Source organism: Daphnia pulicaria, chromosome 7, assembly GCF_021234035.1.
Source record: "Daphnia pulicaria isolate SC F1-1A chromosome 7, SC_F0-13Bv2, whole genome shotgun sequence".
NCBI classification, from domain to species: Eukaryota; Metazoa; Arthropoda; class Branchiopoda; order Diplostraca; family Daphniidae; genus Daphnia; species Daphnia pulicaria.
Genome location: NC_060919.1, coordinates 12,654,614 through 12,668,823, shown reverse-complemented (window position 1 = coordinate 12,668,823; position 14,210 = coordinate 12,654,614). Strand labels below are relative to the sequence as shown.

General features: G+C 43.7%; 1 protein-coding gene across 1 annotated transcript; it reads left to right on the top strand.

Moving 5' to 3' along the window:
- The first annotated feature begins 3,950 nt into the window (after positions 1-3,950).
- LOC124348358 (segmentation protein Runt-like) lies at positions 3,951-9,547 on the top strand. Its single transcript, XM_046798548.1, has 4 exons — positions 3,951-5,527; positions 5,910-6,023; positions 7,785-7,982; positions 8,456-9,547. Exons 1-4 carry the CDS (start codon positions 5,188-5,190, stop codon positions 9,214-9,216), a joined length of 1,413 nt encoding a protein of 470 aa, XP_046654504.1. The 5' UTR covers positions 3,951-5,187; the 3' UTR covers positions 9,217-9,547.
- Positions 9,548-14,210: the final 4,663 nt, after the last annotated feature.

Here is a 14,210-nt window from a genome sequence, read left to right as displayed (position 1 = left end):
TACTACGGTGCCTACCGTACCCCCAGAATTTTGCGCCTTTTTCTCTTTTTCTTTCGTAGGTAAAGGAAGAGAAGAATATAAAGAAAAAGAGAAAAGGGCGTAAAATACCGGGGGTACGGTAGGCACCGTAGTATCCCTTCCGTCAAATTAAATTAAAAACATAGAGAGCCATTTGCCTGTTCAAGAAACTTTCACGGATGACTGTACAAGAGAGGCAGCCTGATGGAAAACGTAACCATAGTTATAAAAGCATCCGGTCAGCTTATTTCTTGCCAACCGCTGGATAGATGTATATTATACAGTTGTCGACCCTTATTTAGACTCACTCCTCCCTCTTTTGCTGCTGCATTCGATACGACTCTAATACAACTCTGTCTAGTTTAGGATTTTCATTTGCTTTGATTACTTTTCTATTAAATCTTATATTGCCTATTATTATTCTTATGTTGCCTGATAAGGAACCTTATCAATTTCTCACTGCCAGCACATGGCCAACGCTTACGGATTGATGCGTCTTGATAGGACCAGCGTGCGAGAGACGGAAAGGCTAGACGGAATCGGCAGCCAACTTCCAGTTCTTATATTTTATCCAAAACTATTAGATGCCAGCCCACATCTATCTAGCACTCGGTTAATAGGCCTACATATAAAAACAATGGCAATAATTTCCGGCTCAATTACATATATCTTTAGCAGAGTCCGGCAGAGTCTATAGCCAGTTTTTCTGTGTTAGGCCTAATATAACGAATAAATAAATAAATAAATAAAGGTTATTACTCGCTGTCTAAACTACACCAATCCGACTAGACGCTTTTCCAAAACCGTGACATTTGGGCAGTAGATATAATATATAGCGAGTTGTGTTCGGCGTGAAACGAACACCGTGCTGACAAATGATCTGCAAGGAATTTGGCGCAACCCTTACCGAGATAGAAGTTTGACCATCCTCTGTGTCATTCTCGTTCAGACATCAAACGAAGTGGCGAAAGCAACAAAAAAAAATGTTCTTTTTAGTCTGCATGTCCCTCAGATATATACGAAGATGAAGAGCTTTTCTTTTTCTTTTCTTTTCCCGCGGATTGAGTTGAATCATCGTCGTCCGCGGAATGCGCGCGTTCACGGAAACGCGATGGAATTCGGTTTCCTATTTGCTGGTTGCTGTATATATATACGTCCTCTATCTTTTCTTGTGTATCTATAGCAGTTTTTTCTTTTCCTTGAGCCCGGCCTGGCCGCTTTGTAGTCGATGGGCAAATAAACCAACCGTGAAACGCGATAGAAGAGACGAACCCGAGAGAGAGAGAGAGAAGAAAAAAATCTCTCGGCACAGGCAAAAGAGTCTAAGAGGTCAGCATCAGCGTGACACAAAAGAAAACTAGGGAGCTTTGAAGAAGAAGAGCTATAGTCTGTGTGATGGGCTTTGACGGAAATGAGAAGTAACCACCACCGCGCCAGAGTGCTATAGCTGCCCAGCAGCAGCAGTAGTGGATATATCAAAGATCTCAAGAGAAATGTCGATAAGAAAGGAAATAGTTTGGTTGTGTTAGATTCGGTGTGCTGTGCGTGTTATGGGGTCAGTGTGTGTATGACTGTATGTATAGCCACTGGAAATCAGAAGAAGAAGAATGAAAAAAAGGCCCGGTGCGTGTGCGCTAGCTACCACTATACCTATTGAAAGCGAAAAAAGCTTGGCCATCAGTTGAGAGGGACCCAATACAAGCCACACGTGACAATGGCCTATAAGAACATGCCCAGCCGCGTCCCCTAGCTGTATAAATCTATCGAGCCAAAATAGCATCTTTTAGAGAAAACTAAAATTGGTATGTATATAGGGTCATTTTTTTCTATTCGGCATATTTCGAACAAGCCTCGATTTTGTTGTATTTGATAGTCGATGGGGTTTTTGGGTTTCCTTTTTTTGGGTGGGTAGGGGGGTTTGCTCTTATAGGGCTCCTGAATAGTCACGTTCAACCACGCGGCAAGTTTATCGATGAAAAGCGGGGGGCGATGATGGGACGGCAGCAGCAGCAACGGCGGATGGGGGGATCTGTACGGAATTGTGTTGTTAGACTCTCGTCGGCGGACTGCTGAATAGAGTCGCGCGGATGTGTGTGTTGGCTTGTGACTGTTGTGTGTGCGCCCCCCTAAAAAGATATAGGGCCGCTCATCTAGAAGGTCCGGACCCCAGCATGTACACATATAAGAGAGAGAGAGAGGATCTAACAATGGTCGTCGTCCAATGTCGCCGCATCCCCCCATAGCCTCATAGCTCTCTCGTCTCCCTCCTTATATACGTTTATGTAGAATTATAGATATCTAACAAATAAGGGAGGCATCAGGAGGAGAGAGTGGGAGTGCGCGGATGAACACAAGAGGCGCGGGCTCGCTGGGGAGGAAAAGACGGGCGGGGTGGGGGGGGGGGGGATATAGCATGTATATATACTATACTATAGTATACTATGTGTCTGAAAAAAAACAGCCCCCCCCCCTCCTCTCACCACCCATCTCCCCCATCCGGCACTCCAGCTGTCAAGACCTTAGCCGTCACAGCCTTTTGGTCTATATGGATGTATAACAAAACCCAGCAGCCAGCAGCCAACGCTGGGTTCTTCTTCTTCTGCTCTAGAATCTCGTTTCTCGATGGTTCGCCCAGCACACCACTTGGAATCTCACTCCTCTATTTCTCGCCATATATACTATATCTATCTATAGGAGCTATACTGCTGTATGTATTTACTCGATTGTGTGTGTAGAGAGTATCTCTCTCTGCTGTGCGCTTATAGACTATATAGTATACTCGCCCTCGGCCTGCCCTCTGCTGATGATTTATCGACATCTAAATTGGCTTTGGCGAGATGTGAGCTGAGCGCTGCTCCCTCCTTCTAATCCACTGGCGCTTGGCTATAGTTGCTCTGATTTATATATACGAACGATAGGGAAACAGCTGAGCTGACCTATTGGGCTTTTATAGAAAAGAGGGTCACTTTTATTGTTTCTTCTCTCGTCTATGCCTAGATCATCTTTCAATTAGGACTCGGGTGAAATGTATCCTCCGATTGATATCCTCAATAAAGAGACTCTCTCGATTAACGCCAATTTGGTTCTACAGACATGTCGTCAATTGTTTTTGTCGGCCGAACTTTTGGTAACGTTCATCATTTGGGTATTTTTGTTGTTTCGCCTTGTACAAAGAAAACGAGACGAAAGATCAAAAGAGCTAGGAGAGAAGAACTAGCCTCCCAAACAGTGGAGAGGGGGGGGATGATGGAATAAGCGGAGCGGTTGGACGTCACGATGAAAAGAGCTCGCGATGAAAGATGATGATGTCACGACTTGCCGCTGGCTCCTCCCTCTCGATGGCCAGCGCCGACCAATCACTTGAGACTTGTAAGGATGGTGTTGAGAGCCCCAGCAGCAGCCGACGAAGCCGAAAAAGAAAAAAGAAAAACTCAAACTGGCGCTCTGCTGAAGAAGAAGAAGAACTCTCCTCTCTCTTCTCTCTACGTATGTGTGCACGCAGCAGCTGCGGCAGTTGGCATGGCGAGGGGGAAATAAGAGAGAGAGAGGTTCTTTAATCTCCCTGTCATGAGTCTCTCTATTCCATCCTCCCACAGCACCCCACCCAGTTGTTGTATGCGCCCAGCCCTTTTCCCATCATCGCGCCCTCTCTCTCTCTCTTCTCCCTCCCTCCCTGTGTGCTGTGTGTGTACGACCGCGATTTCTGGGGTCGTCCACTGTGGTTGGTATGGTTGACTTTCTCGCTGCTCTCTCTACCACCACCACACCAGCGCTTCTGCTGCTGCTGCTGCTGCTCTTAGCGCCCCTCCTCCCCCACCCGCGAAACTGCCACTGGTAAACGCCGCCAACGCCCTTCTCTTCCTCCTCCTCCTTCTTCTTCTTCTTCTTCTTCTTCTTCTGGGTAGAGAGAAACCCCGGCCCCCTCAGCCAACCGCCATCCAACCCAGTCCAGTCCTCCGGCTCTCGTTCGTACCTCCCTGTGTGCTGTGTCAACCACTTTGGCTTGTCGCTTGTGTGCTGTCAGCAGCTCGGCTGCAAGGACGCGTCGCAACAGCAGCAGCAAAAATCTGTTTTTTCTTCATCGTTCAACTTTATTAACGGCGTTCGGATTAAATAAACAAAACGACCCCTATATAGTGCCCGTCTCATTCGACCATCAGTGAAACAGTTGACCCCCCATCATTTTCCCTATTTTATTACCAGAAGGTTTTATTTGGACAGTTGACACAAGTGACCGAGTCTATTTATCTCATTAGTGCCGGGCCTAAAATAAAATTAAATTCGTCGGTCCGTCCCATTTTGATATTGCGCTGGACGCCAGCATCCCCTCACCGTTATTTGTTCTTCTTTTCTTGTGGAGTTGAAGAGAGTGAAGTGAACTAGAGAGCACGACGGACCTTGATATCTTTTTTTTTGGTCAGTTGCGTCTGCCCAGCCAGCCTCTTTTCAGAAAGAAGAAAAAGAAGAAAAAAGAGAAGTTGCCTACCCACCCAGTTGTGATTTCTTCATCGATCTGTGTGCTGCGTCGGAGTTTTTTACGACTAGACATTTCGGGTGGGGAGAAAAAGAAGAAGAAGAGGGGAAGAGGGTTATATACTTCCTCCGTTTCGGTTCGATAGAAAAGGAGTATCTTCCGTCGAACAAGTCGAGTGGGCGACCACCACTACATCTGGACCAGTGCCAACAACTTACCAAAAAAGAAAAAGGAAAAAAGAAGAAAAACCAGCAAATATAATAGCCTGAAAACAAAACAAAAACTCAACCAACTAATAAAGAAAAAAGAAGAAGTGAAAAACGACTTAAAAGCTCTACCAGGAAATAGACGGAAAAAAGAAAAAAAATAATACATAACACGAGTGAAAAAAAATATCCGCAGCGGCGACGATAGAGTGTCACCGGAGAGAGCAGAGTTGCTCTGCTGCTGTGGCTATTCGCATTTGGATTGGTCAAACTGTTATTTTTTCCTCTCTTCTCTCTCTAGTGTGTTTGCACTGCTGCATCCATTCTCATCCATCTCCCCCCCCCCCCCCTTGAACTCGCCTCTATCCCTCATCTTCTCCCACCTCCTAACCCCCCTCCCTTTCCTCCTCCTCCTCCTCCTTTACTCCTTTTCTTATATATTCGGTTAGCCATTTGGTCGGGGCCCATTCCGATCGATTCGGTCGCCGGATGTCAACTAAAGTTCTGATGCCGGAACGCTCGCAGCACCCGTCGTCGTCGTCGTCGTCGTCGGCATTCGACACGATGGTCGACCACCAAGGCGAGCTCATCCAGACGGGCAGCCCTTACTTCCTCTGCACGGCCCTGCCGACGCACTGGCGATCCAACAAATCGCTGCCCGTCGCCTTCCGCGTCGTGGCCCTGGGCGAGATCGCCGACGGAACGGTCGTCGTCATCCGGGCCGGCAACGACGAGAACTACTGCTGCGAGCTGCGCAACCACACGGCCGTCATGAAGAACCAAGTGGCCAAATTCAGCGACCTCCGCTTTGTTGGCAGATCGGGAAGAGGTATTACAATGCATAATGATCTAATAGATAGGCCGTCGTCAGCCTGAAAATAAAATAAATCAAAAATGATCCATTCCATGTGGATGGCAATATTGGACATTCTGGAATAGGATTAGATTCCAACCAACTTTTTGGTCAATCGAATGCCAATTATGTTAGTTTCGACCAGGGCATTCTCGAGAGTTTCTCGTTGCCGATTTGCGCTGTTTCCATATGCAAATTTCGATGACCATATGGTCAACGGAATTGAGACTAGGCAACTATTCCAACTATTTAAGCGTTGCCATTTGGGACATTACTACTATACAGGCGGATATATAGTTATACGGTTGCCGATATGTGAATAGGCCTTAACATTTTTTCCAATTTTTTCTTGGCATAGGTAAAAGTTTCACGCTGTCAATCATCGTGAGCTCGTCGCCAGTTCAAGTGACCACTTACAACAAAGCCATCAAAGTGACGGTGGACGGGCCACGAGAACCGCGCACCAAATCACGTAAGTTTATCCGTTTGGCTCTTTTTTTTTCTTTCTACCCCTGCGCATTCTCGCTAAAATCAACCACGTTTGACCACACCGAACCATTCGGAAACCCCGGGGTCTGCATCAAAGCTTTCATCCGAATTGCCTAGTGGCGAAAGAACCAAATATAAACGCCAACATCCACAGCACACAAAGGGGCCGAAGGAAATGATGAGCGTCAAGAAAAACAAATGCCCAATCAGCAAGCGAGACGAGCAATAGGAAAACCCAGGGCTGGCTGGTATATAGTCTCCCAGCCAAAATAAATAAAGACAAAAAGGAAAAATTTCGCCACCGCCACTGTAACCCGAATGGCGAGCGCGCCGACATGCGATTGGTTTTGTTTGGTGTACCGCCGGAAATACGACGCAGCTGTCGGAAACTGCCCAAAACATATCGCCGTTTATATGTAAAACCCGGCCAGCAGTATACTAGCCATCCAACTCAACGACTCTACACACTATAGCCCATAATAGATATATAGATTTCTTCTCCATCCAAGCGCTTATATATGTAGTACGTCTAAATATTCTTCCTTCAAGACCCGAAACTTCCTTTTTATTTTTTTTTTACTTTTTTTACTTTCCTGGCGGGGCTTTCCGTCCTACATTCAACACGTTTTAACTCGTCGGCCGTCCCTTTTAATCTCTTTCGCCTCTTTTTTAACGAGCTCTCGGTTTTTGGGCTGTTGTAAATCGACAGCCTGGCTCATGTACACGTCACGAATAGACTTTAGCTTCGTTTTGGGTTGTTGATGCTGCTTGCCCCCTCTGCTGCGTCTTTTCTCTCTGGTCGGGGCCGAAGACAAAAAAAAGATTGTCCGTCGTCTGCGATCGCGGGCAGAGTTTATTTATCCAACAAGGAGGGTTGGGGGGTTGGGGGGAGGAGGTTAAGCCTCAAAGGGAAGCCGAAGCCGACAACAAAGATGCAGCTTCATTCCACCACCACCCCAACAACTAACATACAACCACCCTAAACTATCCTCCTCCTCCCCCTTCTTGATCTTGGCGGACATGTATAACTCCGCGGCCTCCCCCCTCCGACCGACACACACCCAACCACACCGACACACACCCGCACACGCAACAAAAAAATCACGCTGGAAAAAACAACAACACACAAAAAATAAAAAATCGAGTGAAGAAGAACAGGAGGACCGGCTTCTAACGAGAATATGTACATACACACAACCCGGCGTCCTCTTTTATATTTTTTGTCTATTGAGCTCCGACTTTGTAGACGATTATTTGCTTTAGGATGAGAGAGATGAACATGGAAACTCTCATCTCTTTGGTCAAAACAAACACGTTTCTTTTCATATACATAAGGAGCCTACTGTAATACACAGGGCAGCTGCTTTTGAGTCGAATGATTTCATCCATTCAGACCAACAGCTGAGCCTACCCGCACATTTGTCAGCTGTTCGTCAACAACAAATTGAAAGCCAAACGGCATGTGCTGAGATTCAGGCTTTGATTTTTTCGGCAATTTATGCAGCAGTTGAGCGCTCTCATTATTTAATCAGCGTCAACTTTTTTCCCAAATGGCACACACGTCTGTTCAAAACGAACTGGAAAAACTGTTTGCTCATCAAAGACAAGCCCAGAATAAAATTTAAATGAAAAGCTACACAATTGTGAATATTAGATTCTATAACAATTTTTAAATGTGTGGGAAATATGCATAGAAATGTTCACTAATTTTTCCGTTTCTTTCTTATAAAAATGGCATTTCCAGCTGGTCATCCGTCACCATTTGGACCCTTTTCTTTGCTTCAAGCGCCTTGGCTTGACCCGGCCTACTTCAACCTTTCCAACTTGACCCAGTTCGGTCAATTTGGCACCAGCATGGGCAACTTTGCCAATCTACCCTGTCCGCCACCTTGGGATCACCACCACATGAGGAGAGTGACAGACCCTCTCGCACTCATTAAAGGTACTTTTTCATTTTATTTTTATTTTTTTATTTTATTTTATTTTCAAGTGTCATTGGATTTTTCTTTGGGGGGCTGCGTTTCTCAATTTCCCTCTTTGGTTGGGGAAATATTTCACTTCGGACAAAACAAGGTTGATCGACATTTTAGCGGTCGTCATTTATGGCCTTGGTAGTTTTATTTCCTCTCGAGAACTACGGATTACGGGTTTGGTCAGAATTCTAATTCAACATTGTAAAAACAAATCGATCTGCCTTTTAGCTGTCATTTTATTATTTTACCAGCTTGGTCGAATACTCAAATTTGATTAGACATTCATTTTTCTTATGTGGTTAATATTTTTCCTAGAAGATGGCATTTAATTCCCACCTATCAAAATTTCTGCTTTTTCTGATAATTCTATCCAATTCCTAATTGAATTGCTGGTAAAATATTATTTTTTGCTTCAATTGACGTTTTGTTTATTTCGAAAAAGGAGTGAGCAACCCGTCGTCGGTGGGCGAGAGACCCGAGTTGAGCTGGCCTTCCAACGCGCCATCGATTCCCAACGCGTCACATCCGCCGCACGGTTTAGTGACTTCCTTGGCCGGCTATCCGCCTCCAGGTTCCGGTCTGCCAACCCCTCCGCCAAATCTCCTGCCCTCCCTCCCAGTTTCGGCGGGTGTCAACGGTCTCAACCCCAATTTCAATTTGAGTTTGAACATCAATCCGCGGCTGTTGGGCCAGGCCCACATGGCCCATCCGCTGACGTCTCTCATCAACTCACTCCACGGCATCAACAGCAAATGCTCGCCGACAGCCCTGAGTGTGGCGCCCGTGACAGCCCAGCAGCCACAGCCGCAGCAGCAGCAGACGCAGCCGCCGCAGACTCAGCAACAGCAGCAGCAGCAGCACGAAAGCATCAGCAGCAGTAACGGCAACCATAAGAATAACAAGCATCAGCAACCGGATTTGGATCGGAAACCGGTGCTGCTGGTGGGCGCCGGACTGAAAGAGAAACTCGTCGAGCCGATTTGTGTGGCCAAATCGGCATTCCACCAGGTGACTCCGGCATTGACGTTAGAGGAAACCAGTAAAAGTGACTCGAGTTGCTCGCCGTCGTTGACGAATAATAGCCTCTCTCCATCTATTAACCCCGCCCAAACCAAGACGGACAAAATCTCCAGCACAACAACACCAGTCTCAATCACCACGGCCATTGTCAATCAGACCAAAACGGTTTGGAGACCTTACTAAAAACAAAACAAACAAGAACATTTTCGAGAGAACAAAAAAAGAACAAAAATAATGAAAAGACATTATTATTAGTAACAATAATATGAACTGTAAATTTGGTTTCAAAGCGAATCTCAGTAAGATGAATCTCCAATTCGAAATTTTATATTGGCAAATCATAGCGCAAAAAAACCTTTTCTTCACTTTCGTGCGTATCAGATGACGTAAATCTAATTTGAAATTTTTTTTTTGAATCACCCCCATTGCTAATAATTTCGACCACCAGCCCTTGTAAAAACAAAATGTCTAACGCCAGCAGTACACAAATATATTAGTAATTTCTGCTTTTTTACATCATGTTCAATGCATTCAATGTTCGGTTTAGAATTAGTGAATAACTAATGTTTTTTTTTCCTATTTTAAAGTATCCTGCTAAAATATTGCGGAAGCCAGTTAAATGTGAAATAAATAGAGGCACATAACTTTATGAATTGTATAATTTCGCGCAGTTTCATTTATTTCGTCTTCATTTGCGTTTCATCAAATCTGTGACGTATAGGGGGAGGCCTATAATATCTGCTGATCCATTTCTTTCCCCGTGGCAATTTAAAAGTTGAATTAGGTAATAAGCCGTTATAGGTCTGTCGCGTTTCCTTAACAATTTAATACTTTTTGTATTCTATCGTTATCGGAGAAATATCGGAGAAATATTGAGTAGATTGACAAGGTATAATTATTTTTACTCCCCATATTTTCGAAAGAGAAATAACTGCCGTAGGCTATTATTATATGTTATGCTGTGTTGAACATTTTATGTCCCCCAAATTCAATAAGAGTTTCAAATGAAGGAATAACGCTCAAGGCTTCAATTCAATGGCGGGGTATTTTTATTTTTTGAATCCCAGCCAACCTAACCTCTCATTATGCGAATCCTTCTCGCAGACAGGCAGACAGGGGTGTGTCAATATTGGATGCAATAAAGGGTACTGTAGTGGGGGTAATATAGTGGGGAAAAGTGTGACTCATTATTAAAAATTGGTTAAAAATACAACAGGCGTTACTTCTCCAAAGCTACTTAATTACTTGGACGGTTGTTCTTGAACAGGAATAATCTAACCCGGTCTGTGCATCCAACGCGGGCAATAATATTTAGCAGCATGCGTGAACAAAGCAGGATTTATTTATGTCCCGAATGAATAGCCAGACCAATTAATGTTTTATGTCACATACCGATTAATTTTTTAAATTATTTTCTACTTTTATCAACATATTATTTATATATCGATCTGTGATTGTGGCGAAGTCTCTTACCCGCCGGGATTACTCCCTGGGGCAAGTGTTTGTGTTAAATCAAACGACTAATCATTTTATTAAGTGCGGTAGGCCTTTGGCTGGTGACTAGTCTCTGTCTCATTATAAGCCAAACTTCTAAAAGAACCTTTTCTGCTTCGAATAGAGATGAGGGTAGCGAACACATAGCGAACTTCCACCTTGTGGGTGAAATGAGGAAGTCTGGCAACTCAAGAAAATCACCCGACGTGCAGGAGATATCAACAAGAACCAATCAATCGACTTGACTGAAACCAAAGGGATTTCAGTTCCAAAGATAAAAACAAAAACAAAAAACAAAAGAAAGCGTGTATATATATAGCCATCCGGCAGTTTGGCAGCGTTTCGCAGATTTATGGCTCGGGTGCGGGTTTGTCGCAACATACCAGCCCAAAAATAACAATAAAAGGAAATTATATACACTGACCTTCAATGTATTGTTTAAATAGCATATATTGTATCGATCGTCCTTTATTTAGATAAAGAAATGGATTAGTTTATTATCCTGCTTTTTAATATAAAGAAAATGCAGTGAAACTGCGAAGTTGGAAGTTGGCCATTCGGACTTGGGTTTCACGAGTTCCACATGCAACGGATGATCCAACTGACAACATACACCGCCGCACTTCTCCTTTCTCCGCGGATATACCCGACACTGGCCGGCGTGTAGTTCACATTCAGCAACCGAAGAATGCGTTTAGTTTCTATATCAGATCTATATACAGCGCGGATGCCATTCCTCGTTTCAATCGTTGCTGTGCATCTCAGTCATTTAAAGAATTTATGAATAAGAACCGTCGGCTACATATACGTGACAGTATACAGCCAACGGTAGCCATTCCGCGGGTCTCTCATCCAACTCCTTTCTAACGAACCCCGCAGACACAAACGGAAATTTTAGTTCAAAACAACACAACTACACTAACGACGAATGCACCTGATGCATATCATTTATTTAAACAAAGAAAAAGAAAAATAACCGAACACAAGTTTTTCTAATTTATTTATTTTTATTTTTTTCTGGAGCAAGTGTATGATGGTAAGACCGACAAGAGACACACGTACTCAATAACACTCTCGGACAAAGTCAACGACTTAATTAAAAATTATAATTAAAAGTGAACTTGTGAAATTGACCAATTAATTCCTATTTAAAAAAATGGAGAAGAAAAACAGTTGTGTTTATCGTGCTATCAATTTCGTTTTGACGACATGTAACTTAAGCCATTCATTATACATAACCATTTTGACCTTAGATTCGATTCTACACAATATCTGCTTTCCATTGAATGTTGGCCTGATGTAGATCATAGGCCTATCTTTGAAACCGTCTTGACTTTAAACCAAAAACGAATATTTCTTTGCCTAACAACGAATCGCATTCTTTGACAATGGATTGTTTCTTAACAGTTATACGAGATAATGCGCTGACACTAGAAAGACCGAGAAGAACATAACACCGGCAGCTCTCACGCCGCCAGCCCAAAGTAAGGTAATAAGTAAGTCAGCAGCAGTCGCTTACTACATCAAACACGAAACTTTTGTTTGAAACGTGTATAGGCGGCGCCTCTTGATTGCGCAACGAGTCAGCGCTCAAACGGCTCCCCAGCGAACGACAGCGGAGATCCGCAGCAACAGCACAAATTCACAGCGAAATCCAATGGTCAGGAAAAAGTTTCTTTTTTTTTCGGGATAAAACCCCAAAAAGTTTAACAATCTGGCGGTCATCACGATAAATAGAAAAACAACATTTTCCTATCAGCTTTTTGTATTATATGAGCGAAACTATTGTGAAAATACGGCAGTCCTCTTAAAAGTCTACCTAGCTTTAATGTTACGATAAGTCTGTGACAGCTTTTTAAACACCAGAAAATCTAGAGTGAGCTGGATGTATAGTAGTACAACATTAGTAGTTGTCATTGGTGTACAAGGAACGACCAGGGTAGTATGTATAGTAGCCAAGACACACAACCGGACAGTTCAAAATAAAAAGCCAGTGCCGTTTGACATTTTTTTTCTTTTCTTTTCATTCCAAGAGAGAGAAAACCAAAAGAACGGGCAAGGATCTATAGCTGAGGAGCCGCCAGTCAAACACTGTCAAGCGATGACATGATGAAAAATGGAGCGAGCCATTGGCGGGAGCAACAAATCTGTGACTATTCCCTTTTTTCTTCTTATTTTCTTTTTTTTCTTTTTGGCTTGATCCTTTTAGCTGTCTCATTCTTTCCTTCTTTCTTAACTAAATGCATGTCCCGTGTGTGTGTCTGTGTGTACAGGCGTGCTTGCGTGCGTGTGTGTGTGCCCTCTGCGTCTTGGCACAGCCATCGGACGTGACTCGACTGACCAATAAGCTGATTTTTTTGAAAGACTATTCCCCCCCTGCTCAAAAACCCTTCGATCCTAGACGCAAGTTCAAACGCCATGCCAGCCGGAGAGAGACCATTGGTTATGCGGTGAAAACGACGCAGGGGCCAAAGAAAAAGAAAAAAAAGAAAAAAGAGAGAGAGAGACGAGGGATACATATATATATGTATAAGATGGTTATCGTTAAATATATTCCGATATGTATTATTCTTTGTGTGCTGTGATCGGATTTTCGGTCAACTTTGATCGCTATTTCTTTATTTGGTTTGGGTTGATTTGTTATAACTGTGAATGGTGATGATTTGATGTTAAATCAAAAATAAATAAAATTGATCATCTGGCTATGATATTACAACATTTAAATATGAATTGAATCGCCAGAGCACTTATTTTTTTCCCTCTCAAATATCAATGATCAGAATACACGCGGGATGACCAAAATGCGTTGGCTGATGATCTCCCCCCACGATGGGAATATAAAGAAGAAAAAAAAAATCAGAGTAGCTGAGGTTGCGTATATATACGTAATAGGGCGCTGCAAAGTTGGAACTGTATATGTAGTACAGGCCTATATACCCTGTGTGTGTGTTTTTTTTTTCACCCAGTCTAAATGTCGGAAAGAGCGAGAGAGAGAGAGAGAGAGAAAAAAGTAGTAAGGAATACGATACTCTGTCACTGTATGTTCGTTTAAATGCTGGATGCGTCTATAAAGGCCGTGGAGAGAAGAAGAAGAAGAATAAGGGGACGAGATTGAGCGACTGATACAGTTCTATAAGGAATCCGGAGGGGGACGACCGACGGTTTGGGGCTTGGGGTTTTGTGGAGCTCCGCGCTTCGATCGTTATTTTCTTTTTCTTTTTTTTTCCAAAGAAAATAATAGTAAAAAAAAAGGAGACCTCGAAAAGAAACATAAAAATCGAGTGGGGGCAGTTCTGTATAGCTCTATAGGCGAGAGGGATGGAACGAGACAGCTAGGAGAGAAAGGAAAAGCTAAGGGGAAGTGGGATATAGTAAACTATATACTACACGGTTGCGAGGAGGGGGGTTTCAATACAGCCCAAGCCAGCAGAGAAGGGGGGAGAAATCGGGGGTCGAAAGAGGAGATGGAAGAGGAGAGGCGAGAGCGACAAAGATGAAGAGGAACATGGTGAATATATAACAAGGGGGGGGGGATTGCGGAGCAACACGGGTCTCTGGATTTTTCCTTCTTTTTCCCCCTCTCTTTAATTCCATCTCTCGAATTCCCTATACTTCCCTCAGCTATTATTATATATATAGACGACGCGCATATATGTGGATGGATTTGCTATACGTTGCTGCCC